We start from the raw sequence: 27,720 nt of genomic DNA, 5'->3' as shown, positions 1-27,720 counted from the left end.
CACCGGAGATACACCAGGGATACACGGGAGATGCTGTGGGGAATTGGGCGGCGACACGGGGGATGGACTGAGAAGGGAGCTGGGGAGAACAGGGGGACGGAGCCAGGAATGCACCATAGGATATGTTGTGGATGCTCTGGAAAAGGGGAGGTGGGAGATGGGGATGTACCAGGGGGACCAGTGGGGACTCCGGGGGCTCTGGGAGCACCAGGGGTGCACCAGGGGTTGCTCTAGGGGCATTGGGAAGGGGACAGAGGGGTGCAGCAGGGGACACTGGGGTGACACAGAGCTGCACCAGGGGAATTGGTGACACTTAGGAAGGATGGGATGGCACCCAGCGGGACCTGGACAAGGGTGAGTTGTCCAGGTTGTCCTGTCCAGGGACAAGGTTCCCATGGGAACATCGTGGGGGTCAATAAGACCAAGGGCAGGATTGGCTCATGGATCAGGACAACTCCTGAGATCAGTGCAAGATGGGGGTGATGGGATGGAGAACAGCCCAGATGAGAGGAATTTGGGGGTACTGGGGAATGAGAGGCTGGATACGACCTGGCAACGTGTGCTGGCAGCCCTAGAAAGTCACCCATGTCCTGGGCTGTGTCACTGGGAGTGTGGGCAACAGGTGACAGAGGCATTGTCCTCCTCTGCTCCACTCAGGTGAGACCCCACATGGAGAACTGTGTCCAGCCCTAAAATCCTTTTCATGGGAAGGACATGGAGCTGCTGGAGCAAGTCCGGAGGTGGCCAGAGAAATGCTCCGAGGGCTAAGAACAGGCTGGGAGAGCTGGGATTGCTAAACCGGGAGAAGAGAAGGCTCCAGGGAGAGCTAAGAGCCCTTTCCAGTGCCTACAGGGGCTCTAACAGAGATGGAGAGGGACTTAGGATGAAGGCATGGAGTGCCAGGACAAGGGGGAATGGCTCCAAAGTGGAAAAGGGGAGGTGGTGATTGGATATTGGGAAGAAATTCTTCACTGTGAGGGTGATAAGGCACTGGAATGGATTTCCCAGAGCAGCTGTGGCTGCCCCATCCCTCAAAGTGTCCAAGGCCAGGCTGGACAGGGCTTGGAGCAACCTGGTCCAGTGGAAGGTGTCCCGGTGTCCCTGCCCATGGCAGGGGGTGGAACTGCATGGGCTTTAAGGTTCTTATCAACCCAACCCGTGGATTCTATGATGATGCAACACATGACGTCACATCACGATGACGCAGCCGCCCGGGGGGGGGTGGCTCTTCCGCGCACGCGCGCCGGGGCTGGGCGGTGGGGGCGTGGCCAAGAGTGAAGGGGCGTGGTCATACGAGAGGGGCGCGGTCACGCGTGGTGGGCGTGGCCAGGAGCGCGGCCGCGCGTCCCCTCCCGGCCGCCGTCGCCCGCTGCCCCCGCGGCCGCAGCATGGCGGGAGCGGCCCCCGGCCCCGGCGGGCGGCGGCGGCTGCGGGACGATGGGCTGCGGACCTGCACCTCCGCCGAGCAGGTGCCGGGGAGCGCCAGGGGCTGCAGCGTGGCGCGTGGGGTGCCGGGTGGGGTGGGGTGTGGAGTGCCGTGGGGCTGGGCTTTGGGGTGCCATGGAACTGGGGTGTGGGGTGCCGGTCTGCCGTGGGGCTGGGCTTTGGTCTCCCCTGGGACGGGGCTCAGGGGTGCCGTGGGACTGGGTGATCCCTATCCCAGCATCCCCACGCAACTAGTGTCCCCACACCCCCTGTGACAACACCCCAGCCACCAGTGTTTTGAGGGGCCCGGCGGTGCTGACGCCCACCAGCCACGGCAGCTCCCGCGGGGCACGTCCCCCAGAACCAGTCTGGGGTGAGGGGTCCTGGGGCAGCCAGATTCTCCCCTCCGTCCCTCTGTCCTGACCTAGCCCCTGGCAGCTCCTCCGGGGGCTGGAACGGGGTAAAAAGTGACTCCTGGTTTCCCAATCCGTGGGGTTCTTGCTCAGCTCCGTCTTGGCAGGACACAGTGCCGTGAATGCAGGTCCCCGTGCGGCCTCTTCTCACCCCTGAGACTGATCCCGGGGTATTTTCTTGAGGATTACCCTGGCTTAGGGTGTCCAAGTCCCCGGTCATCCCAGTGTGAGCAGGAGGAGGGTGTTTTCCATAGCAGTCTTGGGATGAACCAAACTCAAGCTGGATTTGTAAAGCGGCACAGGATGGTGCTGGATTCTGGCATAAATCGGGGCACAAAACTCCTGGGAATTCCTACTCTGATTTTTCTGGGTGAGATGGGGCTGTGAGTTGGATAAACCCCTGGGATGGGGGAGAAGCTGCGGGGCTCAGTGGGGATTGTGTTTGGGATGTGCGGAGCCTCTTTCCAGAGCTCAGCATAGTCTTTATTCCCATTTTTCCTGACAAGTCCAAGGTGGAGGACATCGTGCAGGAGGTCTATGACGCCTACAGGACAAACCATCACTCCTCACAGTGAGTTTAAAAATTCTCAATAACCATAAATAATTCCCATTCCAAAAAAGTCATCGACTCCAATGGGTGCTGCAGTGGGATTCTGCCCCTCCTGCCACTGTCCCCCTGCTTTTTCAGAACACCCTACCTGTTCATCCTGTCCTCTCTGTATTCCAGGTACGTCCTGCAGCGGGAGAAGCACTTCCATTACCTGAAGAGAGGCCTCCGGCAGCTCACTGAAGCCTATGAGGTACCAGGAATGCCATATATCCCACCTGGAGCCACTGGCTGGGGTGAACCCATCGCCCTGGGGCTGTCACCAGGATTGTTTGTTGCCGGGGGTTTGCCAGCCCCAGAGTGGACACAGCATTCCCTGTGTGCCCATGCTCATCCCAGTGATGCTCTGGGGATTCTCCTGTCTGTCTCCTCACTCCTGCCTGCTCCTGCCGTGTCCAGTGCCATTCCCTGACTGTCCCCTCTGTCCCTGCAGTGTCTGGATGCCAGCCGCCCCTGGCTCTGCTACTGGATCCTGCACAGCCTGGAGCTACTGGATGAGCCCATTCCTGAGTCAGTGGCCTCTGAGTAAGTGGGGAGAGCCGGGGGGACCCCACCATGGCCACTGTCCCCGCGGGGCACCCGCGTGACTCCGGAGGTGCCACCTCCCGCTGTCCCCAGAGCAAAGGAGCGCTTTGTCTCCCTGCCACCGTCAATGCCGCCCATTCTTCCGGCGGCTTCCTCGTGACGACGGAGATGGGAGGGTGACACCCCCGGCTTTGACCTCGGGGGGATTCACGAGGCTGGGAGGGGACATGGGGTGTGACACAGGTGACACTGAGCCCCTTCCCCACCTTTCTGCAGCGTCTGCCAGTTCCTGAGGCGCTGCCAGAGCCCCCAGGGTGGATTTGGGGGGGGTCCTGGCCAGCACCCCCACCTCGCCCCCACCTATGCCGCTGTCAACGCGCTCTGCATCATCGGCACTGAGGAGGCCTTTGGCATCATCGACAGGTCCGGGGAGCCAGGGGAGCTGGGGGGAAGGTGGGGTGTGTGTCCCTCCTCTCATGGCTGCTGGCTCCCGCAGGAAGAAGCTCTTGGAATACCTGCACTCGCTGAAGCAGCCGGATGGCTCCTTCCTCATGCACGTGGGTGGAGAAGTGGATGTCAGGTGGGTGAGGGCTGCTTGGGGGGGCTGTTTTGGAGGGCCTGGGCATTTTGGGGAGCCAGTGCTGGGAGTAGATGCTATGGTGGCGAGCTGGTGCCATGCTGGGACCTGCTGATGTTTTTGAGAGCCAGTATTGTTTTGGGGAGCTGGTGCTATGGTGGGGAGCCACTGGTAATTTGGGGTACAGTTTTGGGGAGTCAATGCTGTTTTGGGGAGCAAGTGCTGGGAGCTGGTGCTGTTCTGAGGAGCCAGTGCCATGGCAGGGTGCAGTTTTGGGGACCCACTTGTGTTTTGGGGAGTAGGTGTCAGGGATCTGGTGCCACACTGGAGTACCAGTGCTGTTTTGGGGAGCTGGTACCATGGGGGGGAGCCAGTGCCATGGGGAGGTGTAGCTTTGGGGAGCCAGTGCTGCTTTGGGTGCTTGTGCCATGGCAGGGGACCAGTGACAGGGGCTACTGCCATGGCAGGGTGCCGTTGCGCAGAGCTAGCTGGGTCAGGGACCTTGTGCCATTATGGGGAGCCGGAGCTGTGGCGGGGAGCTGGTGCCGCTTTGGGGTGCCAGTGCCACATCCCTGAGCACCCATCTCCTGAATCTCTGAGCGCCCTTTTCCTGCAGGAGCGCCTACTGCGCTGCCTCGGTGGCCTCGCTGACCAACATCCTGACGCCCGCGCTCTTCGCTGGGACGGCTGAGTGGATCGCCAGGTGAGATCTGGGGACAGGTGGGGGATGGGGGATGGCATTCCCAGCGTCCCTGCCACCCTGACCCTGCTCCCACAGGTGTCAGAACTGGGAGGGCGGGATTGGCGGCGTGCCAGGCATGGAGGCACATGGCGGCTACACCTTCTGTGGCGTGGCCGCGCTGGTCATCCTCAAGCAGGAACATCTGCTGAACCTCCGGAGCCTGCTGGTAAGTGACCTCTTGCCGGGATACTGGGAGTCTGATCCCACCCGGGATCTCTGGTCCCACACTGGCTCCCATCACCCCGCAGCACTGGGTGACCGGGCGGCAGATGCGCTTCGAGGGTGGATTCCAGGGCCGCTGCAACAAGCTGGTGGATGGGTGCTACTCCTTTTGGCAAGCCGGGCTCCTGCCCCTGCTCCATCGGGCACTCCATGCCAGGGGTGAGTTGCCACAGGCTTCCTCTGTCCCCAGAATGGCATCTCCAGGGATTTAACACCTTCGCTGGTGTTTCTCCTCTGGGTTCCCCTTCCAGGTGATCCAGCGCTGAGCATGGCACACTGGATGTTCGACCAGCTGGCACTGCAGGAATACATCCTCCTGTGCTGCCAGTGCCCAGCCGGCGGGCTGCTGGATAAGCCAGGAAAGTGAGTGCAGGGGGGAATACAAGGCTGCCCAGCACCCCAGATCCCCTCTCAGCATCCCAATATCTCCCTGGATGCAGATCCCGGGATTTCTACCACACCTGCTACTGCCTGAGCGGGCTGGCCATTGCACAGCACTTCGGAAGTGGAGACCTCCACAATGAGGTGGTCCTAGGTATCCCTGAGAATTGCCTGGTAAGCGCTAGGTATTTCTGGGGTGGGCAGGGATGAGCTTCCAGGGTTCCACAGCACTGAGAAAGTCAGATCCAATGGCAGTGGAGAGAGTTGGGGTTCAGCCTAGAGAACAGAAGGCTTCAGGGAGAGCTTAGAGCTGCTTCAAGGGCCTAAAGAGCTACGAAGGAGCTGGAGTTGGGCTTTGGACAAGGGCTTGGAGTGACAGGACAAGGGGGAATGGCTTCAAACTGGAAAAGGGGAAGCTGTGTCTGCCCCATCCCTGGAAGTGTCCAAGGTCAGGGTGGACAGGGCTTGGAGCAACATGGGATAGCAGAAGATTCCCTGTGCACAGTGGGTTGGACTAGATGATCCTTAAGGTGCCTTCCCACCCAAACCATTCCAGGAGTCCGTGATTAACATCCTCCATCCCTCTCTCTCCCACAGCAAGCCACACACCCTGTCTACAACATTGCCCCGGAGAAAGTGGCAAGGGCGGTGATGCACTTCCTGCAGTATCCTGTGCCTAGCCTGGATCCGGCATCTGCTGCCGAGTAGGGGGGTCCTGCTGCTGGCTCGGGGTGCCGAGCCCCGGGAGCGAGCAGCACAGCCCATCCCCGTGGTGGCCTGGCCAGGCAGAGCGAGGTGCTCAGGGTGCTAGCAATACCAAAATCCAGCCTGCTCCGGGCCCAGTGTCCTGCTGCCATCCTGGCCAGAGCCGAGGTGGAACACGGGCTCTGGCAGAGCTTTTTGGCATCAATAAACCAGAAGTGACACCCGCCGTGTGCTGGTGGCCCTGGGGATGTGGAGCAGGAGGTGATGCCACGTCCAGCTGCGGTGGCATCACTTCTCCCATTCCAAGAACATGCAGTAACCATGGGGGAGGATAAAATAAGTGGAATTTTGGCTTTTTTTGTTTATTATTTATAGTCTCATAGTAAAGGGAAGCCTTAACTTGCAAGACAACTCTGGGCAGTATGTACAACATACCTTAGATCCATGGAATGGCATCAAAATAGGGGGAAAAGGGGCACCTATGGGGCGGGGATGGGCCACTGAAGTTCGGAAAATGCCACTGAGGTGGGGAAGGGTCAAGGGAGGGAAAGAGGAGGAGAAGGAGGGGGGGGGGGTGGGTAGGGAAGGAGCCCCCAAGCCTGGCTCTGTGCTCTGCCGACTCGGGCAGGTGGAGTTGCACACGGAGAAAATAAATAGGGAGATCCCCCCCAGTGCTTGCTCCTTTTTTTGGGGGGACTGCCCGGCTCCTCCCCGCTCTGGACTGCACTGGTCCCCGGGTATAAATAGAAATGCTCCTATAAAACCAGGAGGGAAGGGGAGGGGGGTCGCTAGCAGAGGGGAGTTGGTGGGGGAGTCTCCCTGACCCCCCCAAGTCTTTCTGCTCAGCCTGGCCGGCTCCCCCCAGGGCCGGCGCGGTGGGAGCGGGGAAGGGGCCGGGGAGGGCTGGGAAGCTGCAGTCCAAGAGCTTCTAGGAGCGGAGGGAGCGAGTCCTGCCGCAAGCTGGGGGGCGGCGGGGGGGCCTAACTGGCCTCCATGCGCAGCTTCTTCCTGTTCTGCGGCTCGTCGGGCTCCGAGTCAGAGCTGGAGTTGGAGCCGCCGTCGAAGGCGGAGATGGCGCTGCCCTTGGGGTTGGTGTAGAGGCTGTTGTCCGCGGGATAGCTGGCCTGGAGCTGGGCGCTGGATCGGGCCTTCTCCAGCGCACGCACTGCGAGGGACGGCACCGTGTCACCCCCAGGCCCAGCCCTGCCTGCAGCCCAGTTCCTGACACACCTCAGCTCCCACCGGATCCTGGAGCCTGAGCTCTTCCAGACCCCAGATCCTGCCAGACCTCAGCTCCCACTGAATTCTGGACCCTGACAGACCCTGGTCCTGCCAGACATCAGCTCTTGCCAGATCCCAACTCCCACTGGATCTCAGCTCCCACCAGATCCTGAATTCTGATGGATCCCATCTCCTTCCAGACCCAGGTCCCACTGGATCTTGGATCCCAAACCCTACTGGACCCCAGATCCTGGCTCCCGAACCCTGCCAGACCCCAGCTCCTGGATCTCAGGTCCTGCTAGACCCCATCTCCAGCTGGATCCCAGCTCCCACCTTGCTGCTCCAGCAGCGCGTTCTGCCGCTTGAGGTCGTCGATGTCCTGCTGGTGTGTGTTGTTTTTCCGGCGCATGTACTGGATGTACTCTGTGGCTTTGTCCAGGATTTGGGCCCGGGATGCCTGTTGCAATAGTGGGAAAAGCCAGAGGCAAGATAAAGACCTAGTCCAGGGGGCAAAACTGGCATTTCACCTGCCTCATCCCACCCTGGCTCTGGTCCTCACCGGGGACTCCTGTGGCACAAGAGAGCCTTGGGAATGCCCCAAAGTGAGAAACCTGGACCACGGGTGGGTGCTGTCCGTGCTCCCAGCACACTCCATAAACTCACCTTCTCTCCCTGGAGCGAGGGCACGGAATCCCGCAGGCTGTGGAAGCTGTCCTTGATGTGGTCCCTGCGCTTGCGCTCCAGCGCGTTGTGATGAGCCCGTTTGTCGGCCTGGCGGGGGGGACAGGGGTGGCACCGGGTGGAGGCCACCACCTGCACCCCCAAAAATTCCCTCTGGGAACCGCTGTGGGAGCTCGGCTGAGCCCCCAGGGCGGCTCCATGGCTGTGACGCCTCCGGCTGGGCCGAGAGGGCGTGGGAAGGAGGCGGCTCCCGGTGCTTTCGGTTTCCCCAGCTTCCTGCTGCCGGGGCAGCTCCGGGCCCCGGGGGGGGGCACAGCACTTTCCCCCTGCAACACGGCCACCTCCTCCCCTGCCCCCCAAGCAACCAGGCACAAGCCCCCCCACGCCCTCTGTCAACCCCTTGTGTTGTACCCCCTGTGCCCCCCAAACATAGCCCCACCCCCCCAAGTGACTCGGCCCCACACATAACACCCCCCCAACACCCCTGCTTTACCCCAAAAAGCCTCCCACTCCCCCTCCCCTAAAGAGCCCGGAATCCTCCTCCACAAGACCCCAAGCCCCACTGGTGTCCCACCCGTAAGACCCCCAGCCCCACAGGACACTCCCAAACCCAGTTCCCCCACTCAAAAGACATGACTCCATGGATCCCCTTCCATGTCACAGCCCCCAACCAAAATAAGACCCCCAGCCCCACAGGTGGCCCCTCTCCAAGCCCAACCCTCCTCCGCAAAAGACCCCCAGCCCCACTGGTGTCCCCCCTCTTCCAAGATTCCCAATGCCACAGGACATCCCCAAGCCCAGATTTCCCCCTCCAAGACCCCCATCCCTATAAATCCCTCTCCATGTCACAGCCCCCCCAGAAGACCCCAGCCCCAAAGGTGTGCTCCCCTCAAAAAGACCCCCAACGCCACAGGTGCCCCCCTAAACACCCCCAACCCCACTGATGTCCCCCCAATACCCCGATCCCCACAAGACACGCCCAACACCCCCGTCCCCCCCAGGACCCCCATTCCCCCGCTCCCCTTCCATGTCACCCCCCTCCCCAAATCCCGCCCCCTCACACCCCGGCCCACGTGCTCCCGATCCCGGGGGCGCTGCGGGGCGGCCCCCAGCGACCTACCGCGGACTGAAACCTCGGCTGCTCCTCCTGAGGAGCCCCGACCCGGGCGAGGAGGAAGAGGAAGAAGATGGTGGGGGGGGGGGCGCCGCCATATGAAGGAAGAACACACATAAACCAAACATTACCCCACTCCCAGCGCTCCTAAGGTGGGGAAGAGCCACGGAGGGTTATCCCAGGGATTGTCCCGGGGTTGGGGGCCCAACTCACGTCGCTCTCCACCTCGATGTCATCGTTGTCGCTCATCGCTCCCGCCCGGGTGAAGCCGCGGGCCGCGCCGCCACAACAACAGCCCGCACCGCGCATGCGCGGAAGTGGGGTGGGGGGGGAATGATGGCGCCGGGCGACGCGAACGGTTGCGGGAGTTGTGGTTTGAGTGGGGAGATGGAGGCATCTTCCACGTGGCGGGGACTACAACTCCCGGCGTACACCGCGTGGGGGCAGCGCGTGGCACGCCGGGAGCTGTAGTCTCCGCTTCGGAAGGGGGCGCCGAAGGTGCGTGGCCAGAGGAGGGAGGAGGTGAGGGCCAAGGAGATGGAGGGAGGGGGTTTATTGAGGGAAAATGGGGATGGGAGGGGTCAGGAAGTCTGCGGGGCTGGCCTGGGGGGCTGCAGGTTTAGCTAGCGGGGCTCTGGGACAGCCTGGGGGGGGCTGCAGGGTCTGCCTGGGGTGCATGTGGGTCTGGTCTGAAGGGCTGTGGGCCAGTTTGGGAGGCTGTCGATCTGCCTAGGGGCTCCAGGGTAGCCCTGCGGGGGCTCGGGGCCTGTCTGGGGACTAATATGGGAGGGCTGAGGGTCTGCCTAGGGTCTGCAGGACATTGTGGGGGGCTGCAAGCTGGCCGGGGGGCTGCAGGCCTTGCTGGAGGGTCTGTGCATCTGCTCAGGGGTCTTTGGGCCTGACCTGGGGGAGCTTTGGCCAAATTTGGGGGGGGGCCTGCAGATCTGCCTGGGGGGTGTGAACCTTGTTTAAGGGGCTGTGGATTTGGGGGGGGGGAGGCTCTGAGGCTGGCCTGGGGGTCTGCAGGTTTGACCTGAGCAACTGCATCACAATCTGGGGGGCTATGGGCCTGCGGGGGGGACTGTACCACAATTTGGGGGTCTCTGTACCACAATTTGGGGGCTGTAGGTCAATCTGGAGGCTGCAGACCTGCCCTGGGGGGTCTATGCACCAATCTGGGGGTTTATCAGCCAATGTGGGGGGCTCTGGGCTGCCTGGGGGTTTTAGGCTTAGCTCAAGGGGCTGCAAGCCTGACCTGAGGGGATTTGCAGAATTTAGGGCCCACATGGGGGGAGCTGCAGAACCCCCTCAGGCACCAAGAGCAGGATGGGGCCCAGGCCAGGCTGTCTCTATCCCAGTTGCTCCCCATCCTCTTTTGGCAGCTCATCCTCGCTGGTGGTCTCAGTTGGGTGCCTGTCTTCCTCTTCCTTGTCCCCATCACCGTCAGAGCCAGTCTCATCCGAGTTGTCCTCCAGGTAGCGGTATCCACGTGTTTTGTGGCGTGGGCGCGGGATGCGGGGCAGCCGGACCTCCACGTTGTGTGCCACCTTCCGCTCCATCCACAGGTATGTCCCCACGGCCACCACCAGCGTCAGCAGCATGATGGACAGCTTGGCCTGCAGCACAGGGAATTTTGGGATTGGCGTGGCGCTGTGTCCCCAAAAAGCCAGGAATGTCTCAGAGTGGGCTGGGGCTTATCTGAGACTTACCTTCATGGGCAGCCCTGACCACAGGTAGACGGTGAAGATGGCCAGGGCCTGCCACCAGTGGTAGATGGTGAAGATGAAGTCTTGGCGCTCCTTCTTCTTGTACAACATTCCCAGGAGGACTGTGGCAGAGACTGGAATCAGTGCCCCCTTCCTGTGCCATGTCCCCTTGGCGTGGGGGACAATCACAGCAGGTCTATCCCGTGGATCCGAAGAGTGGGACCACAAACTTGTGGTGCCGGGGGACATGAGGAGAGGATGTGTGGAAAAACTTGGGACAACCCAGGCTATTTTGGGGACCACCAAGGTGTTCTGGGGACAACTGAGGCTGTTTTGGGACCTCCCCACTACTCACTGCTAATTCCAGTCTTGTTGAGGGCGCTGCCCGAGCCCCAGAGCACGGCAATGCTGTAGAGCAGTGGTGCCTGTGCCAGGTACCGGGGCTCCGGCGCCCAGCAGAAGAGTGTCACCAGGAGTGCAGCATGGATGAAGGCTCCAGCCAGCAGTGGGATGTGCCGGCGCAGGCGCAGCATGCATAGGGCCAGGCTGGAGCATGCCGAGGCAGAGAAGCCGTAGGCCATGAGGAGATACGCCAACCTCTCCAGCCCCAGGGCGCAAACACCGTAGTTCTGCAGCAAGCATGGGCTCAGTGTCACCTGTCCCTGCTCCGTCACCTCCCACCCCATCCCGCATCCTACCAGGGAAAATCCGGTGCAGACAAAGAGCACCTCGAAGCCGCTGTAGATAAACAATGGGAAGAGGTGCCGCAGGCGATAGTCCCGCATGTGCTTGAAGGGCAGCTGGAAGATGTTGCCCCAGCCGATGCTGCGCATGTCGATCTCCTCCATGGGCCGGTACGCCGCGCCGCACAGCACCAGCACCTGTGGAGCACCTGTGGGTGAGGTCCTGCCATCGTCCAGCCCATCCCTGTCCCCTCCCGCCCCAGTGCTCACCACCAGCATGGCGAGGAAGGCGGCAGCCATCAGCACGCTCTCCACGATGATGAGGTTGACGCTGCGGGGAAGGCTCTGCAGCACTGTCTTGTTGAAGCCAGGCAGGGTGCCGTGGCTCAGGGTCCCTGCCAGTGGGGCACAGGCCATGGTTAACCCCAACTGAAGGGCTCCCAACGCCGCCCCGCACCCCCACCCGCAGCCTCACCGCAGTGCTTCACCGCGAAGAGCGTGTGGTTGAGTTGGTAGAGGTAGTTGTTGAGGAAGAAGACCATGGGCATCTGAGCGCAGACGAAGCTCAACTGCAGGACGTAGAGGGGTGCATGCTCAGTGCAGCCGGCACAGCCCCCCGCCCATCCCAGCCACCCCACTGGCACTCACGTGGAAACAGGAGTAGAAGACTGTCTGGAAGACGATGATGTAGGCATTGCAGGCATCCCGTGGCACCCGCTGCCTCTCCTTCTCCTGCTCCTCCTTGTAGTTAACGTACTCGTAGTACTTCTGGGCCATCCTGCATGGAGCAGCGGGTCAGCTGGCATGCTCTGCACCCCCCGCCCACCCTCCCCCGATGCCTACCGCGTGATGTAGGTGCCCATGGAGGCCCAAAGGGGCACAATGACCACCCCAATGGCCACGGCAGAGGGCACCAGCGTGTAGTAACGCTCCCAGTAGTTGCTGGAGACAAAGAGGGCATAGATGCCGACCGCCAGGAACATGGCCCACTTGGTGCCGAAGAACCTGTGGGGGCGAGGAGCGGGAAGCGTGGGTGGCTGCATCAGCGAGCCGTGCCAGCCAGGAGTGCTGTGGGGCCGTACCTGATGAGGACGGGTGTGTAGAGCAGCGCCGCCACGGGCGTGACATTGATGCCCATCAGCACCTTGCGGTCGATGTCCTCCAGCCCAATGTTGCTGTACTTCACCTCCCGGTAGGTCTCGTCATAGTGAAGGATCAGCTGCATCTGCAGCAGGCCTAGGGGGCCCAGGGGTGGTCACCCTATGCCCTGAACACCCCAAGTTGTTTTGAGGGGTCCCTGAGAGGTCCCATACCCAGGTAGACGCCATAAGTGAGGGTGCCAGCCAGGCTGGCAGCCACCACATTCTTGATGACACCAAGGCGCTTTCTGCGGAAGTACTTATGCTCCTCCTCCTCCTCATTGTAGTCAGGGTGATGAGCACCCACAAAATCGTCCAGCTGTGGGTGATTCCAGCTGTCAGCCCTCGGGGATGGTCACCACAGGCCTGGTTCCTCCCCGGCGGGTGTCCCCCTGGTCTCACCTGTGTCTCTGTTCCCTCAGTGCTCAGCCCGGCGCTCGGCACTGTCTTGGCCCCATCCTGACAGGAGTCGAAATCCTTCTCCATTGCTGCTTCTGGGGGGCCCTGGATGGTGTCAGGGTGGGGGGCACCCTGTTGGCACCCCAAGTCTTGCACCCATATGTTTTGCACCCCTGTGTCCTGCACCCTCCTGCCCAGCCCTCCCAGCCCTTGCACCCCTACATCCAGCACCTTGTACCCATGTACACAGCACCCCCAAACCCTGAACCTCTGTGCTCTGCACCCGCAGATCCTGCACTCATGGTTTGCATTCCTGTGTTTTGCACCCCTACACCTCCAGATCCTGCACCCCGAACCCCGCGCCCCCTACCCAGCTTTGCACCCCCCAGAACTGCACCTCTGGGCTCAGCACCCCCAGCCTCCGCACGCCCCTGGCACCCCGACCCCAGCTCCGCTCGCCGCTGCCGGAGCCTCTCGGGGCGGGGCGGGCTCCTCTTCCTCTTTCGGTTCGGGCGGGCGGGAAGGGGCTAGTTAAAGGGGCCGTTCCCGGACCCCCCTGCTCCCGGACCTCCCGGTCCTGCCCGCACTCCTCAGTGCCCGCCACCCGCGCCTCTTCTCAGCACCCCGACCCCCGCAGCACTCGTCACACCCCAACCCGCACAGCGCCCTGACCCCCCCGCACAGCACCCATTGCTCCCCCATTGCACAGCACCCCAACCCCGCTCCCCAGCCTCCCTGTGACCCCCCAGCCTCCCCAGCGCTCCCACCAGGCCTTGGGGTGGGTGCTGCCTCATCGGGGTGCCCCGTGGCACTGAGTGCTGGGCCCTGCTGCTTTCACTTCCCCTTCCCTGCCCGGGGGATGTGCCAGGGTTGCTGGGCGGGGGGGCACCCTAATCTGGGGGTGAGGGTCATATGTGCCCTGGTGTCACCCCAAAGCTGGGGCCGGGAGGGTGCCCGGGTGCGTGGCACAGCGGGGTGCCCCGGGGCAGGGTGGTGGGAGTGCTGGGCAGGGCGGACGGAGTGACATCTCCGGGGCAGGATCTGGCCCAGCCGGTAGTGGGGGATTCTTGAGATGAGATTCTTGGGAGAGTGCTGGTTCCTGCAGGATAGGGGGGATACGCAGGGAACAGCCCTAGAAGGGTCATGGCAGTGGAACAGGGGCAACACCCATCCTGAGGATCCCCCACACCTTAGGCAATGGGAGCCACCCTGGGATGCTGGGGCAAAGGGCCCTTCTTTGGGGTGGTCCTGGGAGCAGGATGAGGGGAGTCTATTGATCATGGAACCCTTGGGAAGCGGGATGAAGGGTATCAGTGGGAATCCCATGAGTCAGGGTGGTCATGGGAGCAGGATGAGGGGTGTCTGTGGGGTTCAAATGAGTCAAGGTTCATGGTGCTGGTTTGGTGGCCATGTGAGTTACACCATCCCAAGGGGGAGGTCCCATTCCATCCCATCCTAGACCTTGTCCCCAGTGCCAGCCCCACAGAGGTGGGGCCCAATCCTTCCCGCCCCTGGCCATGGGGCCCAGCCCCACAGCATTTAGGGACCCCCACCCCGAGCCTCAGTAGTACCTGCCTGGCCTCACACTCCTCCAGCTTCCACAGAAGCCCCCAGGTAAGCACTGCGGGGTCCCCAAAACTGGCACTCCCTGCATGGCACCCATCTGGCACCCTCCATGCTGGTGGGGGCTGTGGGGCACAGGAGGGTTCCCTCGAGGAAGGGTGGGTGTCTGGGCATGGAGAGGGAGAGGGTGACAGATGGGGGGCTGCAGCTCTGTCCCCCAGATTTGGGGGTGTCTTGTCCCTGAGATCCCCATAGGTGATCCTACATCAGCAGGGCAGCCTGGGTAGGTCAGTGTCCAGAGGATGGCGATTATCCCGGGAATCCCAGGCATCTCCCAGGGCCTCCGGCAGCTGCCCTGGGCTGAGTCACCCCACAACCAGGACGGCCCTGAGCACCAAGCCGCCCTTCAAAGGTGCCGTAGGTGACTCCTCTTGGGATCGCACCGGCACCTCCAGCACTTCCATCCTGGCATAACCCCCACAGTGTCTCTCCCCAGGGTCACCACGCTCTCCATGGAGACCGGCAGCTCCTTTCCACAGCTTGGCATGCAGCAGTCCCTCGAGCCCCCCAAGCAGCAGCTCCCGGGCTACGGCAAGTGCAGCACCGCGGGCAGTGATCCTGGCAAAGATCCTGGGAAAGCTGCTGGGTGCAGTGGAAGCAGCGGGATCGGGAAGGGGCCAATGCCAATGGTCTGCAGCACTCCATGGTGAGAACAAGGGGCCGGGGGCAGGAGGGAGACAGGGAGGTGAGCAGGGGAAGCTGTGGCAGTGCCAGGGTGATAGGAACCCCAGGCTGGTGCTGGGGGAAAAGTCTGAGGTCTATGGGCCACCACATCCCAGCATGGCCCAAGGGAAAAGACTGGATCTGCTGGGAATGGTGCTGTGTTAAGTTGCTCCCAGCAGCGAGGGAGACAGGTGTGTGTGGACTCCCTGCTCTGTCCCCAGGGAATCTGGGGCTCCAGTTTGATGCTGGGATGGGATAACGTGGATCTGGGATGACATGAGGCTCTGGGAAGATAGAATGGGGCTGGGTCCCCTCTAACACCCTCGTCCCCGCAGTGGGAACCCCTATGCGGGGCTGGTGAGCCACCTGCGGGCATCCTGGCTCTCTGGGAAGACACGGCCCATGGAATACCGAATGGCTCAGCTGGAGGCTCTGGGACGCTTCCTGGATGACAAGAAGCAGGAGATCCTGGAAGCCACTGAATTGGACATGGGCAAGGTGAGAAGGGGCTGGGAATTGGGGGCCACTGGCATTGCGTCTTTGGAGTCCTTCGTACGCCCTTGTCTGGGTATTGCACCCTTGTGGGAGTCTGGGCATAGGGGTGTCCCTTCCTTGGGGTCCTGCTTCCCCCTTGATGTGTTCCCAGGCTGGTGCATCTATAAGTGCTGGGTCCCTGCAGATCCAGGGGTTAGCGGAGGGACTGTGCTGTTGCTGAAACCAGGCAAAGGCCCTGTTGGCCTGTCAGTGACCAGCTGAGGTGGGAGCATTTCACACTCTGGTCGGCATCCTGGGGGTCCATGTGACCTCCACAGAGGTAACGTCCTGGGGAGCTCCTGGCCAGCCCGGCACGCCCAGGATTACTGGCATTGTGCAACATGCTGGCACTGCACATTCCTCCCAGGGCCTCCAAGGGACTGGTTTCACTGGCATGGTGGCATGGGCAGGGCTCTGGATGTGAGTTGGGGTATTGTGGCATGCCAGGAGCTCCTGGATGATCTGCTGGCGAAACAGGAGCATCCGTACCATGGATAATTCTACTGGTCTCAGCTCATCATCCCTGGAAGTGTTCAAGGCCAGGTTGGATGGGGCTTGGAGCAACCTGGGCTAGTGGAAGATGTACCTGCCCATGACAGGGTGGAATAGGATGAGCTTCAAGGTCTCTTCCAACCCATACCATTCCAGGATTCCATTATATGACCCTCACCTCTTTGTTTGGCATCAGTGTAGTGGCCCATGCCCTCAGCCATATCTTTCCACATTCTGCCATCTCCCAAGGCTCCTAATTGCCTTGTTTGTTGGAGGTGAGTCCTTCTCCTTCAACCAGGCTTTGATAGGCATCATCATCTTTCCTAATTAGGCCTAATTAGATCCGGTTGTCCAGTAATGAGCTTGTAATGCAGCTGGGCCCTCATAGTTGGATGGACACTTCACCTGCTCTTACGTACCTGAGGTGGTGTCTCACCTCCAGTGGTACCGGTTCCTCTCTGATGCTGATGATTGGTGGCACTTGGATGACCTCAGCCTTAATGTCCTATCTCACAACCTTTGTATCCCATCAAAATTCTTAATGAACCATCATCTTCCTTACCCTGGTGATGCCATTGTCATCCTGGGTTGAGAACAGCCCCGTTGCTTCACTGGATTATCTCATGTGCCTGCTGAGCCCTCAGGTCCAAGAGGGTCCTCGCACCTCCTGGCAGCTGCATTTTGGGGACCTGAAGGTCTCTTCATGGTGGAAGATCCTGGGACTCAGCAATCAGCCTTCCCAACCCCAAAGTGGTGTGGGGATGGGAGGAAGATTGCAATCCAGGGATGTTTTTGGGTTGGAGGAGTCCAAAATATGATGTCACAGTGCAGGAGCTTTGCTCCTCCTGCTCTCCACAGTCATGAAGAGGCTCCACTGAGCCTGCTGGGCTATCCCTGGTGTCTTCTGCTCCTGCAAGGGTGATATGATCCTGATCTGTGCTCTGCGGCTATGGAGAGGACCCACTTCTCTACCACAAGGGGTTTAATTATGCCATGGTTCTTACTACTTCCCGTTAGTCAAGGTCTTAAGACTTTGACTAAACTTAAGACTAAAAAATGCAATTTTTGTCCACTGGTGGTAGAAGGGAGCTCGGGGCTTTGCTTCCAGCTTGAATGTCCAAGTGGTCATGATGCCTCTGGCACCACAATCAGGAGCTCTGGTGACATTGCTTGGTGTCCCCTTGGCTTGGGGTTCTATTGCCAGTTTACAGTGCTGAGCTCAGGAATTTGTTGAATACCATGAAAATGTTCAAATTTGGGTTTTTTTTCCTTCTGGTCAAATACCTATTTTCATAATATTCTGGGACACTGGTATTCCCTGGGAGTTACAGGAGGTGATGGAAATTTCTGTTAAAAAGATTCTCCTGCTATTCCTGTTTGGAAGAGGGGAGAGATGCCTCTTAGGGTGGCGGGGTTAGCATTGGGGTTATGGGGTCTGTGTTAGGTTGACAGGCTCAGTGATGGGGTCAGTGTTGGGGTGACACTTCCATGATGTCTGTCCCCAGCCATCCTTTGAGGCTTTCTTCACTGAGATCCTCCTCTGCAAGAACGAGCTCAACATCACCCTCAACAACCTGTGCCACTGGATGAAGGATGAGCATGTGGACAAGAACCTGGTGAGAAGGAAGCTCTGGGAAAAGGGAAGCGGGGAAGAGAGATTGCTAGTGGGGAAGGCAGTGCTGAGGTCATGTTCTTCTCAAAGGTGATGCAGCTGGACTCCGCCTTCATCCGCAAGGACCCCTACGGGGTGGTGCTCATCATAGCGCCATGGAACTACCCCATCCACCTCTTCCTGGTGCCCCTCATTGGGGCCATTGCTGCTGGTGAGCCCAACCTTCCAGTTCCCTGGGCCTGGAAGTGCCGGCATCTCATCCCCAGAAGGGCTGGCTGTCACCATGTCACTGTGCTGATGTCCTGTTCATCTTCCCCCAGGGAACTGTGCCATCATCAAACCCTCGGAGATCTCCAAGAACACAGAGAGACTCATTGCCGAAACGCTGAGCTGTTACCTGGACAGTGTGAGAAGCCCTTTTTGTCCTTGTCCCTTGTTCCTTGGCCATGATGTTCCTGACCCTCCTCACACCCACCATCCCCACACATCATCCCTGTGCGGAACCTCCTCCCTCTGCACTCAGTTGATGTCCCACCCTCCTGGGATGATGTTGGTGGGGACAGATGGTGACACAAGAGGACTTTTTCCTCATTTCCTTGCAGGACTGCTTCGCTGTGGTGACCGGTGGTGTGCCGGAGACCACCAGGCTGCTGGAGAACAAGTTCGACTACATCTTTTTCACTGGTAGGTCCCATGGGACAGAGCAGAGCCCTGCCTGGATGTGGTGCCAGGATCTGCTGGAGGATCTGGGATGTATATCTGAGGTCTGCCACCAGAGCCAGTGCCACATCCCAGAACCGTGCGATGGCTGGTGGGATCCCCACCTCAATCCATGTTTTCCCTGCCCGCAGGCAGCCCCCCGGTGGGGCGGATCGTGATGACAGCCGCTGCCAAGCACCTGACGCCGGTGACGCTGGAACTGGGGGGCAAGAACCCCTGCTACGTGTCCGACACCTGCAACGTGGCCAATGTGGCACGGCGTGTGGTCTGGGGCCGCTTCTTCAACGCAGGGCAGACCTGCATCGCTCCTGACTACGTGCTCTGCACCGTGGAGATGCAGGACAAGCTCATGCCTGCCCTGCGCGAGGCCATCACTGAGTTTTTCGGCCCCAACCCCCGAGAATCCCCGGATTTTGGCCGCATTGTGAGTGACAAGCAGTTCCGGCGCATCCGGGCGCTGCTGGGCAGTGGGCGTGTGGCCATCGGGGGACAGACGGATGAGGCAGAGCGCTACATCGGTGAGGCTTGGGGGTCACACACCTCTTGGTGAGCACATTGGGGGTTTTCAGGGAGTCTTCATCCAGAGGGGAGTCTCTAGAGGGAAAAGAGTTTTAGGGGTGCTTAAAAAGAGGTCCTGAGGGGAGGTTTCATCTCCAACCTCTGTGCCCAGCTGATGCTGTCAGGTTTTCTCTCTGCAGCTCCCACAGTGCTGGCAGACGTGCTGCCCTCAGACCCTGCCATGCAGGAGGAGATCTTCGGGCCCATCCTGCCCATCGTCGTCATCGCCAACATGGATGAAGCCATCGACTTCATCAACGCGCGGCCGCAGCCATTGGTTGTCTATGCCTTCTCCTGCGACAGCAAGGTGTGTCTGTGGAGCAGAAAAAGTGGGGAGGGAAGTCAGGCACCACCTCCATGAGCTCCAGGACATGCTTTGAAGGGTCTTTAGAGCCCAAACACTCTGGGAACATCCAGTGGGTGAACTGGGTAAAGTTTGCCAAGTGCAAGTCCCTCATCTACCTTCTCTGCTCCCTCCCAGGTGGTGAACCAGGTCCTGGAGCGGACGAGCAGCGGAGGTTTCTGCGGCAATGACACCCTGATGCACGTGACTCTGACCTCGCTGCCCTTCGGAGGCATTGGTAGGTCCAAAATCCCCAATCCTGGCCATTGGGAGCCAGGTGTGATCTGAGCCAGGTGTGGCCTGAGCCATGGTGAGGAAGGCGAGCTTCCTCCTGCAGCCAGTGTGGTGCTGGGCTGGATCCCTTTAAGTCCCTCAAGAGCCAGGTTGTACCTTCATGCCAACTTTTAGGACTAAATAGTAGGAACAATACACTTAGGAAAACCTGGAGAACCTCTTATGAGATCTTGGGAATCCTTCTCAGAGAAGAAATTTTTGGCCTCCAGAGGCACCAATTTTTGCTTTCTGAGGTGTAAAGTGAGGCCGCTCAGCCCTGGGCTGTGGGTGCAGCATGGTCCAGGGATACAGGAATACAGGAATGTTGTTTCCCAGAATACTTCCCCATGTCTTGATCTCTCCCTATAATATTTCTGGGATAAACCTCTTCATTTGGTGCTGCCCTTGCTCAGCATCTCTGTTGGGGCTGGCACCTGAGTCACCTGGACAATTAATTCCTCACCTGCCTGTGGCTCAGGGAACAATTTTTGGTACTTCCCATTCTGTAACTTATCTTAATTGGTAATGATTCAGACCATCTACTTCCAATTATCAGGTGAAGCCACTTTAGAGCAGGTGAAGGGGCTGAAGTCATTGGGGTGAGATGGCACCAAAGCTTCCATGGGAAGTCACTGGGCTCTTAACCTCCAGTTAAACTAGCCACAGGAACTGGGAGAACTGGTGTTGCCAACGTGGCTCCAGGTTTTTAGAGTTCTGGGAAGAAGGTGGAACAGCTCCAGCTGTGGGGAGATACAGTGGAACATCATGGAGGGAAATACAGACTTGCAGAACCCAGCAAAGCTTGTGTAGATAAATGGAGGTGGGTAAAAAGGAGATGCTGGGGCCTCCAAACTGCTGAGCTGCAGCAGGATTGGCTGGACTGAGCATTCATCTACCTGGAGGAAGCACTGAAAGAATGGAATTCCTCCACCATGTCTGTGCTGCTCAGAAATTCCTGTAGGCATCTTTTTCCCTCGTGTTGATGCTTGGAGAAGGCATCATCAGGAGCAGAGTCCCGTCCTGAGCATGGACCTGTCCTGTGTGTTCCAGGGAACAGTGGCCTGGGAAAATACCATGGGAAGTTCACCTTCGACACCTTTTCCCACCACCGCGGCTGCCTGCACCGGAACATGGGGCTGGAGACACTCAACACCCCGCGCTACCCCCCCTACACCCAGCAGAAGTTGGGCCTCCTCACGACCACCTTTGAGGTGAAGCGCAGGGGCACCTGCACCCTGCTCTGAGGCTGCCATGTCCTGCTCTGAGGACAGCACGGAGTTGGCGCAGAGAACTAGGACTGTCCCCCTCTCCCTCTTCATCATGCTCCTCACTTCCTCATGGTGTCCTTTGCTTCGCCTGGAGCATGTCGGATGGCCAGGATGGACATCCCCTCCTGCACCCTTGTGGCCTCCACTCCCAACCATTTTCCAGGACACAGCTGAAATGACCAAAAACTTTTTCTTACTCCAAACTTCTCTTTCTGGTGGAGAAGCACTTCTGTCAGCCCCATGTCCCCTCACACAGACTTTTCCATTGGAATGAACCTCTCTCCCTCCTTGCTGTTGCTCTTTGCTCTGTGTAACTCTGCCTGTAGTAAAGACTTTGCATCAAACTCTCTCCCAGCCTCTCTTTGTGCCGCCGTCCTCTGGTTTGGGGGGGTGCTGGGAGGGTTGGGGGGGTGTTTCCCATCCCAAGCAGTTTTAGCTGGAATGGAGCCAGCAGTGATGTTGTGGCGGGGCAGGCGGCCAAAGGTCAGGGGCAGGCGGCCAAGGGGCAGGGCAGGAAGCTGACAGCCATGCGGTTGGCTGGGAAGAGGGAAGCTGTGGTTGAAAGCCTCAGCGCAAACATTCCGCACCACACCTGTGGGACCATGGAGACTGGAACTGCCTTCCCGCAGCTCCCTGAGAGTGAGGCCAGGAGAGCCCCCGAGGGTGGTGGTGGGAATGGGAGTGTGGATGGTGATGCCACAAGGTGAGACTGTGGAGGGACAGAGGGGTGGCAGGAGGGGACCTGGTGCTCCATCCTCTCCCCGGAGTGGCAGTTGGATGCTGGGTTGGGGCGGTGCGGAGCTCTGGGGAGCGGGGATGGGGCTGGCATCCCTCTAACACCACTGCAGCCACAGCAGGAACCCCTTTGCGGGGCTGGTGAGCCACCTGCGGGCAGCCTGGCTCTCCGGGAAGACTCGGCCCGTGGCATACCGCATAGCCCAGCTGGAGGCCCTGGGACACTTCCTGGATGACAAGAAACAGCACATCCTGGAAGCCACTGCCTGTGACTTGGGCAAGGTGAGAGGGGACAGGAACGGGAGGACTGAGGGGCTCCCATCGCCCAGCTGGGGGTGCTTTCTCCTCCTCTCATTGGATTCTCCAGTCCTGCCTGGGCTCTGCCCCGGGCTTGCAGCCTCTGGATTTGGGAGACTGAGGTGAAGCATGTCCCAGTCAGTGTTGTCCAGAGCCCATCCCTGTTCTGCCATGGGCAGAGGGGGCTGTGGGGAGCCCCTCGACATCAATAGCCATTCCCACACCCACCAGCCTCAGTTTCCCTCTTCCCTAGGCAGGTTAATCCCTGATTTCTGTCCCTGCTCCCTGCCCTGAACTTCCCACCTGATGTCACCCCCTTCCCTCCCTCAGGGCTTCACCCAGGATGCAGCTCTCTGAGCCTGGATCCTCTGGCTCTGGAGACAGAGCTTTAACACCACACAGGGCTCATTGTCTTCTCCAACCTAGTCTCTTTGGACACCCTCCCCATTCTTCCTGTTGTCCGGATGAATGGGATCTGCATAATTTTTCCTATTTTTAAGCATTCAGTGCTTAAAACCCTCATGCTGCAGACACAGGGGGTGCCCAACACCTTTGGGGATTCAAATCCAGCATGGGATGTAGAGAGCTCCAGAAACCAAATCCTGGCCAAAACACTATGGAGTGTTGGGATAAGAGCTGCAGTATTACAGCTGGTGATGAGGGTCAGCGGCTCTGACCCAGGAAGAGGTGACCGGTTCAGGGAGATGGTCCCAAAAGGAATCGCCTTCCTTAGGCCCAGTGTCTTCCCTGAGCTGCTGGCAGGAGGGCCCTTGCAGAGGCTCTCAGCTCTTTAGTGATTCTCAGCTCGTGATTCCAGCTCAGCTCTGCAGGGCAGCCTCCAGGCCAAGCCAGGCCAGAGAGAGACGAGAGGTTCGTGTGGCTGGTTCTGCACGAAGGCAGCTTTATTGTGGGTCCCCTCCGGCGAAGGGGAGAGCCAGGGACGAGAACCCTCTCTGAGCCACAGGGGCCAGAGGGCTTGCTTTTATAGGGGTACAGGGGATCAGTAAAGGACCAATGGATTACAGAGGATCTGGGATGGGTACAGGCCAATGGGTTACAGAGGATCTGCATAGTGTCTCCTAAAGGACTGTGGGTCTGTCTTTTCTCGAAGTGACCAAAGAAGTGGTTGCCTTTCCAGGGAGTCCTGCTGGGCGATTGCAAAATCTCTTATCTCAGCAGAGATCCCTCCAGGGCAGGGGCTGGGCATACCCCACACTGCAGTATATGCCAAGGTGACATGTTGGATCTTTGGTGTCCACAGGCACCCTTTGAAGCTGAATTATCTGAGATCCTCCTGTGCAAGAATGAGCTCCATGAGACCCTGAACAACCTGTCCCACTGGATGAAGGATGAGCAAGTGGACAGGACTCTGGTGAGCGGGAAGAGGAAAGAGAGGATGGGAGGCAGAGCCGGGTGGGATGGTGGTGCAGGACAGGACCTGACATGGTGAGTGTCCCGCAGGCGATGCAGCTGGACTCTGCCTTCATCCGCAAGGACCCCTACGGGGTGGTGCTCATCATAGCGCCCTGGAATTACCCCATCCAGCTCTTCCTGGTGCCCCTCATTGGGGCCATTGCTGCCGGTGAGCACAACTTTCCAGTCCCTTGGCTTAGAGGATCCCAGCAGTACTGAGCACTGGCAAGGGCACCTCATCCCCAGAAGGGCTGGCTGTCACCATGTCACAGCTCCAACATCCTGTCTGTCTTCCCCCAGGGAACTGTGCCATCATCAAACCCTCAGAGGTATCCAAGAAGACAGAGAGACTCGTGGCAGAAGTGCTGCCCAGCTACCTGGACAAGGTGGGACACTCCCCATCCCTGTGGCATGGCTGGGGCACCCCTGCACACATAGAGCTGTGCTCTGTGCCTGCCTCACGCACCATCTCAGGTTCCATGTGCTGCCCAGCTTCCTTCCTCCATGTCCAGCTAGTGTCCCAGCCTCCCGGGATGCTGTTGGTGGGGACAGATGGTGACGGGAGGGGACCTTCCTCATTTCCTTGCAGGACTGCTTCGCTGTGGTGACCGGTGGTGTGCCGGAGACCACCAGGCTGCTGGAGAACAAGTTCGACTACATCTTTTTCACTGGTAGGTCCCATGGGACAGAGCAGAGCCCTGCCTGGATTTTGTGTGAGGAGGAAGAGGGGTTCCCTCCAGACACCCCTGCTAAGAAGGCAGGGATTGGGTTGGGGATGTGGTGCCAGGATCTGCTGGAGGATCTGGGATGTATATCTGAGGTCTGCCACCAGAGCCAGTGCCACATCCCAGAACCGTGCGATGGCTGGTGGGATCCCCACCTCAATCCATGTTTTCCCTGCCCGCAGGCAGCCCCCCGGTGGGGCGGATCGTGATGACAGCTGCTGCCAAGCACCTGACGCCGGTGACGCTGGAACTGGGGGGCAAGAACCCCTGCTACGTGTCCGACACCTGCAACGTGGCCAATGTGGCACGGCGTGTGGTCTGGGGCCGCTTCTTCAACGCAGGGCAGACCTGCATCGCTCCTGACTACGTGCTCTGCACCGTGGAGATGCAGGAGAAGCTGCTTCCAGCCCTGCGCAAGGCCATTGATGATTTCTATGGCCCCAACCCCCAAGAATCCCCGGATTTTGGCCGCATTGTGAGTGACAAGCAGTTCCAGCGGGTGCAAAGGCTCCTGGGCAGTGGGCGTGTGGCCATCGGGGGACAGACGGATGAGGCAGAGCGCTACATCGGTGAGGCTTGGGGGTCACTCACATCTTCATCCCTGCATGCAGCACATTTCGGGTCTGGAGAAGATTATGATGGGAACTGGGTGCTTGGCCAGGTGTCCTTTTGTAGAGGAGGTGGGTCCTGGGGGGACAATCAAGGTGTCATCTCTGACCTCTGTGCCTGGCTGATACTTTTGGGTTTCTTCTCTGCAGCTCCCACAGTGCTGGCAGACGTGCAGCCCTCGGATCCCATCATGCAGGAGGAGATCTTCGGGCCCATCCTGCCCATCGTCATCATTGCCAACATGGATGAAGCCATCGACTTCATCAACAGTCGGGAGCGGCCCTTGGCTGTCTATGCCTTCTCCTCCAATGACAAGGTAGAGCTGAGCCAGGACTACACATGCCCTGTGCTCCTTGGCAGCTGTATCCAGCCATGTTTGTGCTCCAAGTGTTTCCCTTACAGCACATCACCCTAGTTAGGGAGCATGGATTGCATTTAGAAGTACAGGAATGGGGTGGGAGACCCATGTCCCATCTTCTTCATGTCCCTCCCAGGTGGTGAACCAGGTCCTGGAGCGGACGAGCAGCGGAGGTTTCTGCGGCAATGACACCCTGATGCACGTGACTCTGACCTCGCTGCCCTTCGGAGGCATTGGTAGGTCCAAAATCCCCAATCCTGGCCATTGGGAGCCAGGTGTGATCCCACCCATGGTCAGGAAGGGTCTTGGGGGGAACTCTCAGCTCCAGAGGGCTCAGTAGTCCATAGGGAAATTCTCCTCCAGAAGCCCTTTGCTTCACCTTGGGCTCTTGGGCTTTGCTGGACACCTATGGAGCCCCCTGAGGTTCCTTTTCTCCATATTTCCCATCCCAAGCTCTGTGTTCTCTGGGTCCATGGAAATGTCTTGCTTAAACAGGGAATCAGGGCTTGAAGCAATCTGGTCTAGTGGAAGGTGTCCCTGCCCGTGGCAGGGGGTGGAACTGGATAATCTTTAAGGTCCTTTCCAACCCAAACCATTCTGGGATTCCATGATGGAGACACCCACTTTTGATGGGATGATCTCCACTACCAGCTCCTGTTTTCCTCTCTTCCCACTCAGCTGGCCAGGAGCCATCAGTGACCTCCCTTTCTCCTGGGGCTGCTGATGTGCAAGGTACTGAACCCAACCCATCACCCCAACCAAGGCTGGCATTTTATCAGGAACACTGACTGGCTCAGGCTGACTCATGGAATTTTATCCCATCTGTTATCAAATGATGTGTTGATTTCCTTATTTTTTGCCACCCTGCCTGGCTTTCCTGTGCTTGTTCCTGGCCAGCCAGCTTCCACCTCCCAACATTCATCCTTGGTGCTGGGTCCCACCTCATCAAAGGCACCTTGGTCATTGTGCCTCTCCACTCCCAGAGTCTTGCCTGCAGCAGGGCTGGATCCAGCATGGATGGGATGTTTTGGAGGTAGGAAAGCTCATCTGAAGCTCATCTGGTGGCAGCAACTTGCTGCTGCCATCACCTCATCAGTGACACCCCTCCAGTTGCTAAATATGTTATCTGAAATGGTGAAATCCACTGATGAGAGGGTTTTTGGGAATTTTTCCACCTCCCAGCCTAATCTTAACAGTCTAAACATCCACTTGGGTGTGCACTAGGTCACCTCCATAGTCCTCTTTGGGTCACGTCCCTGGGAAGCTCATCCATGGCTTGGAAAGCAGCTGGATGAAGTTGTGGTGCCACTTTTACAGAGCTGGGGGCTTAATTTTGGGTTCTTTGACCCAAAAGATGGCCAGATCCAGCCACCCACCAGGGTCCTGTGCTGTGTATTCCAGGGAACAGTGGCCTGGGAATGCACCACGGGAAGTTCAGCTTCGACACCTTCTCCCACCGCCGCGGGTGCCTGAAGCGCGGGATGGGCCGGGAGCCCCTCAATGGCCCGCGCTACCCCCCATACAGCCAGCAGAAATTTGGGGTCATCCGGGCCACGTCCAAGGTGACACGTAAGAATGACTGTACCCTGCTCTGAGGGTCCCCACATCCCACTTGGAGTCTCCCCACTCAGCACATCTCCTGCTGCTGGTGCTGGTGCCCAGGTGCAATGAAAGGTGTTTCCCCATATCTATATGGTTCTCTTTCACCTCCCTGCTCACCCCAAACATCCCAAGACCCCCACATGTCCCTCCATCCCAGTCCCATATGCCCCTTTTCTGGCTCTTTGGAGTTCTATTTCCGGTGGTTCTACCACAGCAGAGGGGTCTCCTGTGTCCCCCTCATTGCATACTCTGCCTTGAGAAGGTCCACAGCAACTCCCTGATCACAAATCCTTGAGCTGGGATGATCCCAGTTTTCTTCACCCCATGATCTCAGTGTCCTTTGCCCTATGTTCCCAATTTCTCCTATTCTGTGATCCCAAGTTTTCTTTGCCCCATGGTATCAGTGTCCATTGCCCCATGTTCCCATTTATCCTGCCCCATGAGCCCAGTTTCCTTCACCCCATGCTGCTCCATTTTGGGGGGCTGGTTGTACCCATTCCTGCTAGGCTGTGGCTTGTCATGGCTGAATCCCATAGGGATCCCCCCAGGTGGGATGGATGGAGAGAACTGGACAAAGGAGTTGAAATAAAGACAGTTTTGTAGAGAAAGGGAAACGTTGAGTCCACCATCAGTAAATTTGCAGATGACACCAAGCTGGGAGCATGTGTCGATCTGTTGGAGGGTAGGAGGGCTCTGCAGAGGGATCTGGACAGGCTGGATAGATGGGCCAAGTCCAACAACATGAGGTTTAACAAGTCCAAGTGCTGAGTCCTGCACTTTGGCCACAACAACCCCCAGCAATGCTATAGGCTGGACAGTGCCCAGGCAGAAAGGGACCTGGGGGTACTGGTCACCAGCCGACTGAACGTGAGCCAGCAGGGTGCCCTGGTGACCAAGAAGGCCAACGGCACCTGGCCTGTATCAGGAATAGTGTGGCCAGCAGGACCAGGGAAGTCATTCTTCCCCTATACTCGGCACTGGTGAGGCTGCACCTTCAGTGCTGTGTCCAGTTCTGGGCCCCTCAGTTTAGGAAGGAGGTTGAGATGCTTGAAATGTCCAGAAGAGGGCAACAAGGCTGGTGAGGGGCTTGGAACACAAACCCTATGAGGAACAGCTGAGGGAGCTGGGGTCGTTTCGCCTGGAAAAAAGGAGGCTCGGTGGTGACCTTATCACTCTCTACAACTTCCCAAAAGGTGGTTGTGGCCAGGTTGGGGTTGGTCTCTTCTCCCAGGCAACAACTGACAGAACGAGAGGACAAAGTCTTAAGCTGTGCCAAGGGAAATTTAGGTTAGACGTCAGAAGAAAATTCTTCACTGAAAAAGTATTGCGTGCTGGAATCGTCTGCCCAGGGAGGT

The 27,720-nt window shown here is 59.1% G+C and overlaps 5 protein-coding genes across 7 annotated transcripts; 3 read left to right on the top strand and 2 right to left on the bottom strand.

Annotated features, from left to right (window-relative positions):
• The first annotated feature begins 1,152 nt into the window (after positions 1–1,152).
• Positions 1,153–5,950, top strand: FNTB (farnesyltransferase, CAAX box, subunit beta). Its single transcript, XM_069016674.1, is given in 13 exon segments — positions 1,153–1,219; positions 1,222–1,469; positions 2,345–2,409; positions 2,566–2,638; positions 2,879–2,970; positions 3,247–3,393; positions 3,467–3,550; positions 4,164–4,250; positions 4,326–4,455; positions 4,538–4,670; positions 4,763–4,874; positions 4,952–5,066; positions 5,490–5,950. Coding segments are annotated over 13 exon segments (1,449 nt in total). The 5' UTR covers positions 1,153–1,167; the 3' UTR covers positions 5,601–5,950.
• Positions 5,944–8,970, bottom strand: MAX (MYC associated factor X). 2 transcript variants are annotated; one of them, XM_069016678.1, is made up of 5 exons: positions 8,827–8,966; positions 8,620–8,646; positions 7,482–7,589; positions 7,152–7,275; positions 5,944–6,762 (listed from the first exon to the last, which is right to left on the bottom strand). In XM_069016678.1, the coding sequence occupies exons 1-5, from the start codon at positions 8,920–8,922 to the stop codon at positions 6,578–6,580; spliced, it is 540 nt and encodes a 179-aa protein (XP_068872779.1). In that variant the 5' UTR covers positions 8,923–8,966; the 3' UTR covers positions 5,944–6,577. The 2 variants fall into 2 exon arrangements, with proteins under 2 accessions (XP_068872779.1, XP_068872780.1); XM_069016679.1 differs by lacking the exon at positions 8,620–8,646 and having other exon boundaries at positions 8,827–8,970.
• Positions 8,971–9,090: 120 nt separating this feature from the next.
• Positions 9,091–13,018, bottom strand: UNC93B1 (unc-93 homolog B1, TLR signaling regulator). Of its 2 annotated transcripts, XM_069016673.1 has the most exons (12): positions 12,938–13,018; positions 12,544–12,645; positions 12,316–12,460; positions 12,085–12,238; positions 11,846–12,007; positions 11,651–11,780; positions 11,478–11,571; positions 11,273–11,397; positions 11,018–11,200; positions 10,675–10,948; positions 10,323–10,441; positions 9,091–10,229 (listed from the first exon to the last, which is right to left on the bottom strand). In XM_069016673.1, exons 2-12 carry the CDS (start codon positions 12,625–12,627, stop codon positions 9,963–9,965), a joined length of 1,737 nt encoding a protein of 578 aa, XP_068872774.1. In that variant the 5' UTR covers positions 12,628–12,645; positions 12,938–13,018; the 3' UTR covers positions 9,091–9,962. The 2 variants fall into 2 exon arrangements, with proteins under 2 accessions (XP_068872774.1, XP_068872773.1); XM_069016672.1 differs by having other exon boundaries at positions 10,675–11,200.
• Positions 13,019–17,536: 4,518 nt separating this feature from the next.
• LOC138111247 (aldehyde dehydrogenase family 3 member B1-like) lies at positions 17,537–20,959 on the top strand. The gene is made up of 7 exons (XM_069016676.1): positions 17,537–17,675; positions 17,785–17,870; positions 18,067–18,148; positions 18,316–18,702; positions 18,883–19,049; positions 19,224–19,323; positions 20,409–20,959. Exons 1-7 carry the CDS (start codon positions 17,540–17,542, stop codon positions 20,600–20,602), a joined length of 1,152 nt encoding a protein of 383 aa, XP_068872777.1. The 5' UTR covers positions 17,537–17,539; the 3' UTR covers positions 20,603–20,959.
• A 269-nt stretch (positions 20,960–21,228) lies between these two features.
• LOC138110738 (aldehyde dehydrogenase family 3 member B1-like) lies at positions 21,229–26,964 on the top strand. Its single transcript, XM_069015913.1, has 10 exons — positions 21,229–21,329; positions 21,475–21,643; positions 22,920–23,030; positions 23,120–23,240; positions 23,372–23,457; positions 23,661–23,742; positions 23,979–24,365; positions 24,555–24,721; positions 24,900–24,999; positions 26,165–26,964. The coding sequence occupies exons 1-10, from the start codon at positions 21,229–21,231 to the stop codon at positions 26,356–26,358; spliced, it is 1,518 nt and encodes a 505-aa protein (XP_068872014.1). The 3' UTR covers positions 26,359–26,964.
• Positions 26,965–27,720: the final 756 nt, after the last annotated feature.

This window comes from Aphelocoma coerulescens, chromosome 5 (assembly GCF_041296385.1).
Source record: "Aphelocoma coerulescens isolate FSJ_1873_10779 chromosome 5, UR_Acoe_1.0, whole genome shotgun sequence".
Lineage (NCBI taxonomy): Eukaryota > Metazoa > Chordata > Aves > Passeriformes > Corvidae > Aphelocoma > Aphelocoma coerulescens.
The sequence above is the reverse complement of the archived record's forward strand: the minus strand, read 5'-3'. Positions and strand labels throughout refer to the sequence as shown.

Excerpts from the sequence above, each read along its gene's own strand:
- MAX (XM_069016678.1), bottom strand. The coding sequence starts at position 8,922 with ATGCGCGGTGCGGGCTGTTGTTGTGGCGGCGCGGCCCGCGGCTTCACC. Across the intron at positions 7,590-8,619 it reads AGCCGAGGTTTCAGTCCGCG|GCCGACAAACGGGCTCATCA; the intron begins GTAGGTCGCTGG and ends CCCCCCCGCCAG. Across the intron at positions 6,763-7,151 it reads CGCGCTGCTGGAGCAGCAAG|TGCGTGCGCTGGAGAAGGCC; the intron begins GTGGGAGCTGGG and ends CGTCCCTCGCAG.
- UNC93B1 (XM_069016672.1), bottom strand. The coding sequence starts at position 12,627 with ATGGAGAAGGATTTCGACTCCTGTCAGGATGGGGCCAAGACAGTGCCG. Across the intron at positions 12,461-12,543 it reads CTGAGGGAACAGAGACACAG|CTGGACGATTTTGTGGGTGC; the intron begins GTGAGACCAGGG and ends AATCACCCACAG. Across the intron at positions 11,398-11,477 it reads CTTCGCGGTGAAGCACTGCG|GGACCCTGAGCCACGGCACC; the intron begins GTGAGGCTGCGG and ends CCCCACTGGCAG.
- LOC138111247 (XM_069016676.1), top strand. The coding sequence starts at position 17,540 with ATGTTCTTCTCAAAGGTGATGCAGCTGGACTCCGCCTTCATCCGCAAG. Across the intron at positions 17,871-18,066 it reads TGAGCTGTTACCTGGACAGT|GACTGCTTCGCTGTGGTGAC; the intron begins GTGAGAAGCCCT and ends ATTTCCTTGCAG. Across the intron at positions 18,703-18,882 it reads TGAGGCAGAGCGCTACATCG|CTCCCACAGTGCTGGCAGAC; the intron begins GTGAGGCTTGGG and ends TTCTCTCTGCAG.
- LOC138110738 (XM_069015913.1), top strand. The coding sequence starts at position 21,229 with ATGGAGACTGGAACTGCCTTCCCGCAGCTCCCTGAGAGTGAGGCCAGG. Across the intron at positions 21,644-22,919 it reads CTGCCTGTGACTTGGGCAAG|GCACCCTTTGAAGCTGAATT; the intron begins GTGAGAGGGGAC and ends TGGTGTCCACAG. Across the intron at positions 23,241-23,371 it reads CATTGGGGCCATTGCTGCCG|GGAACTGTGCCATCATCAAA; the intron begins GTGAGCACAACT and ends GTCTTCCCCCAG.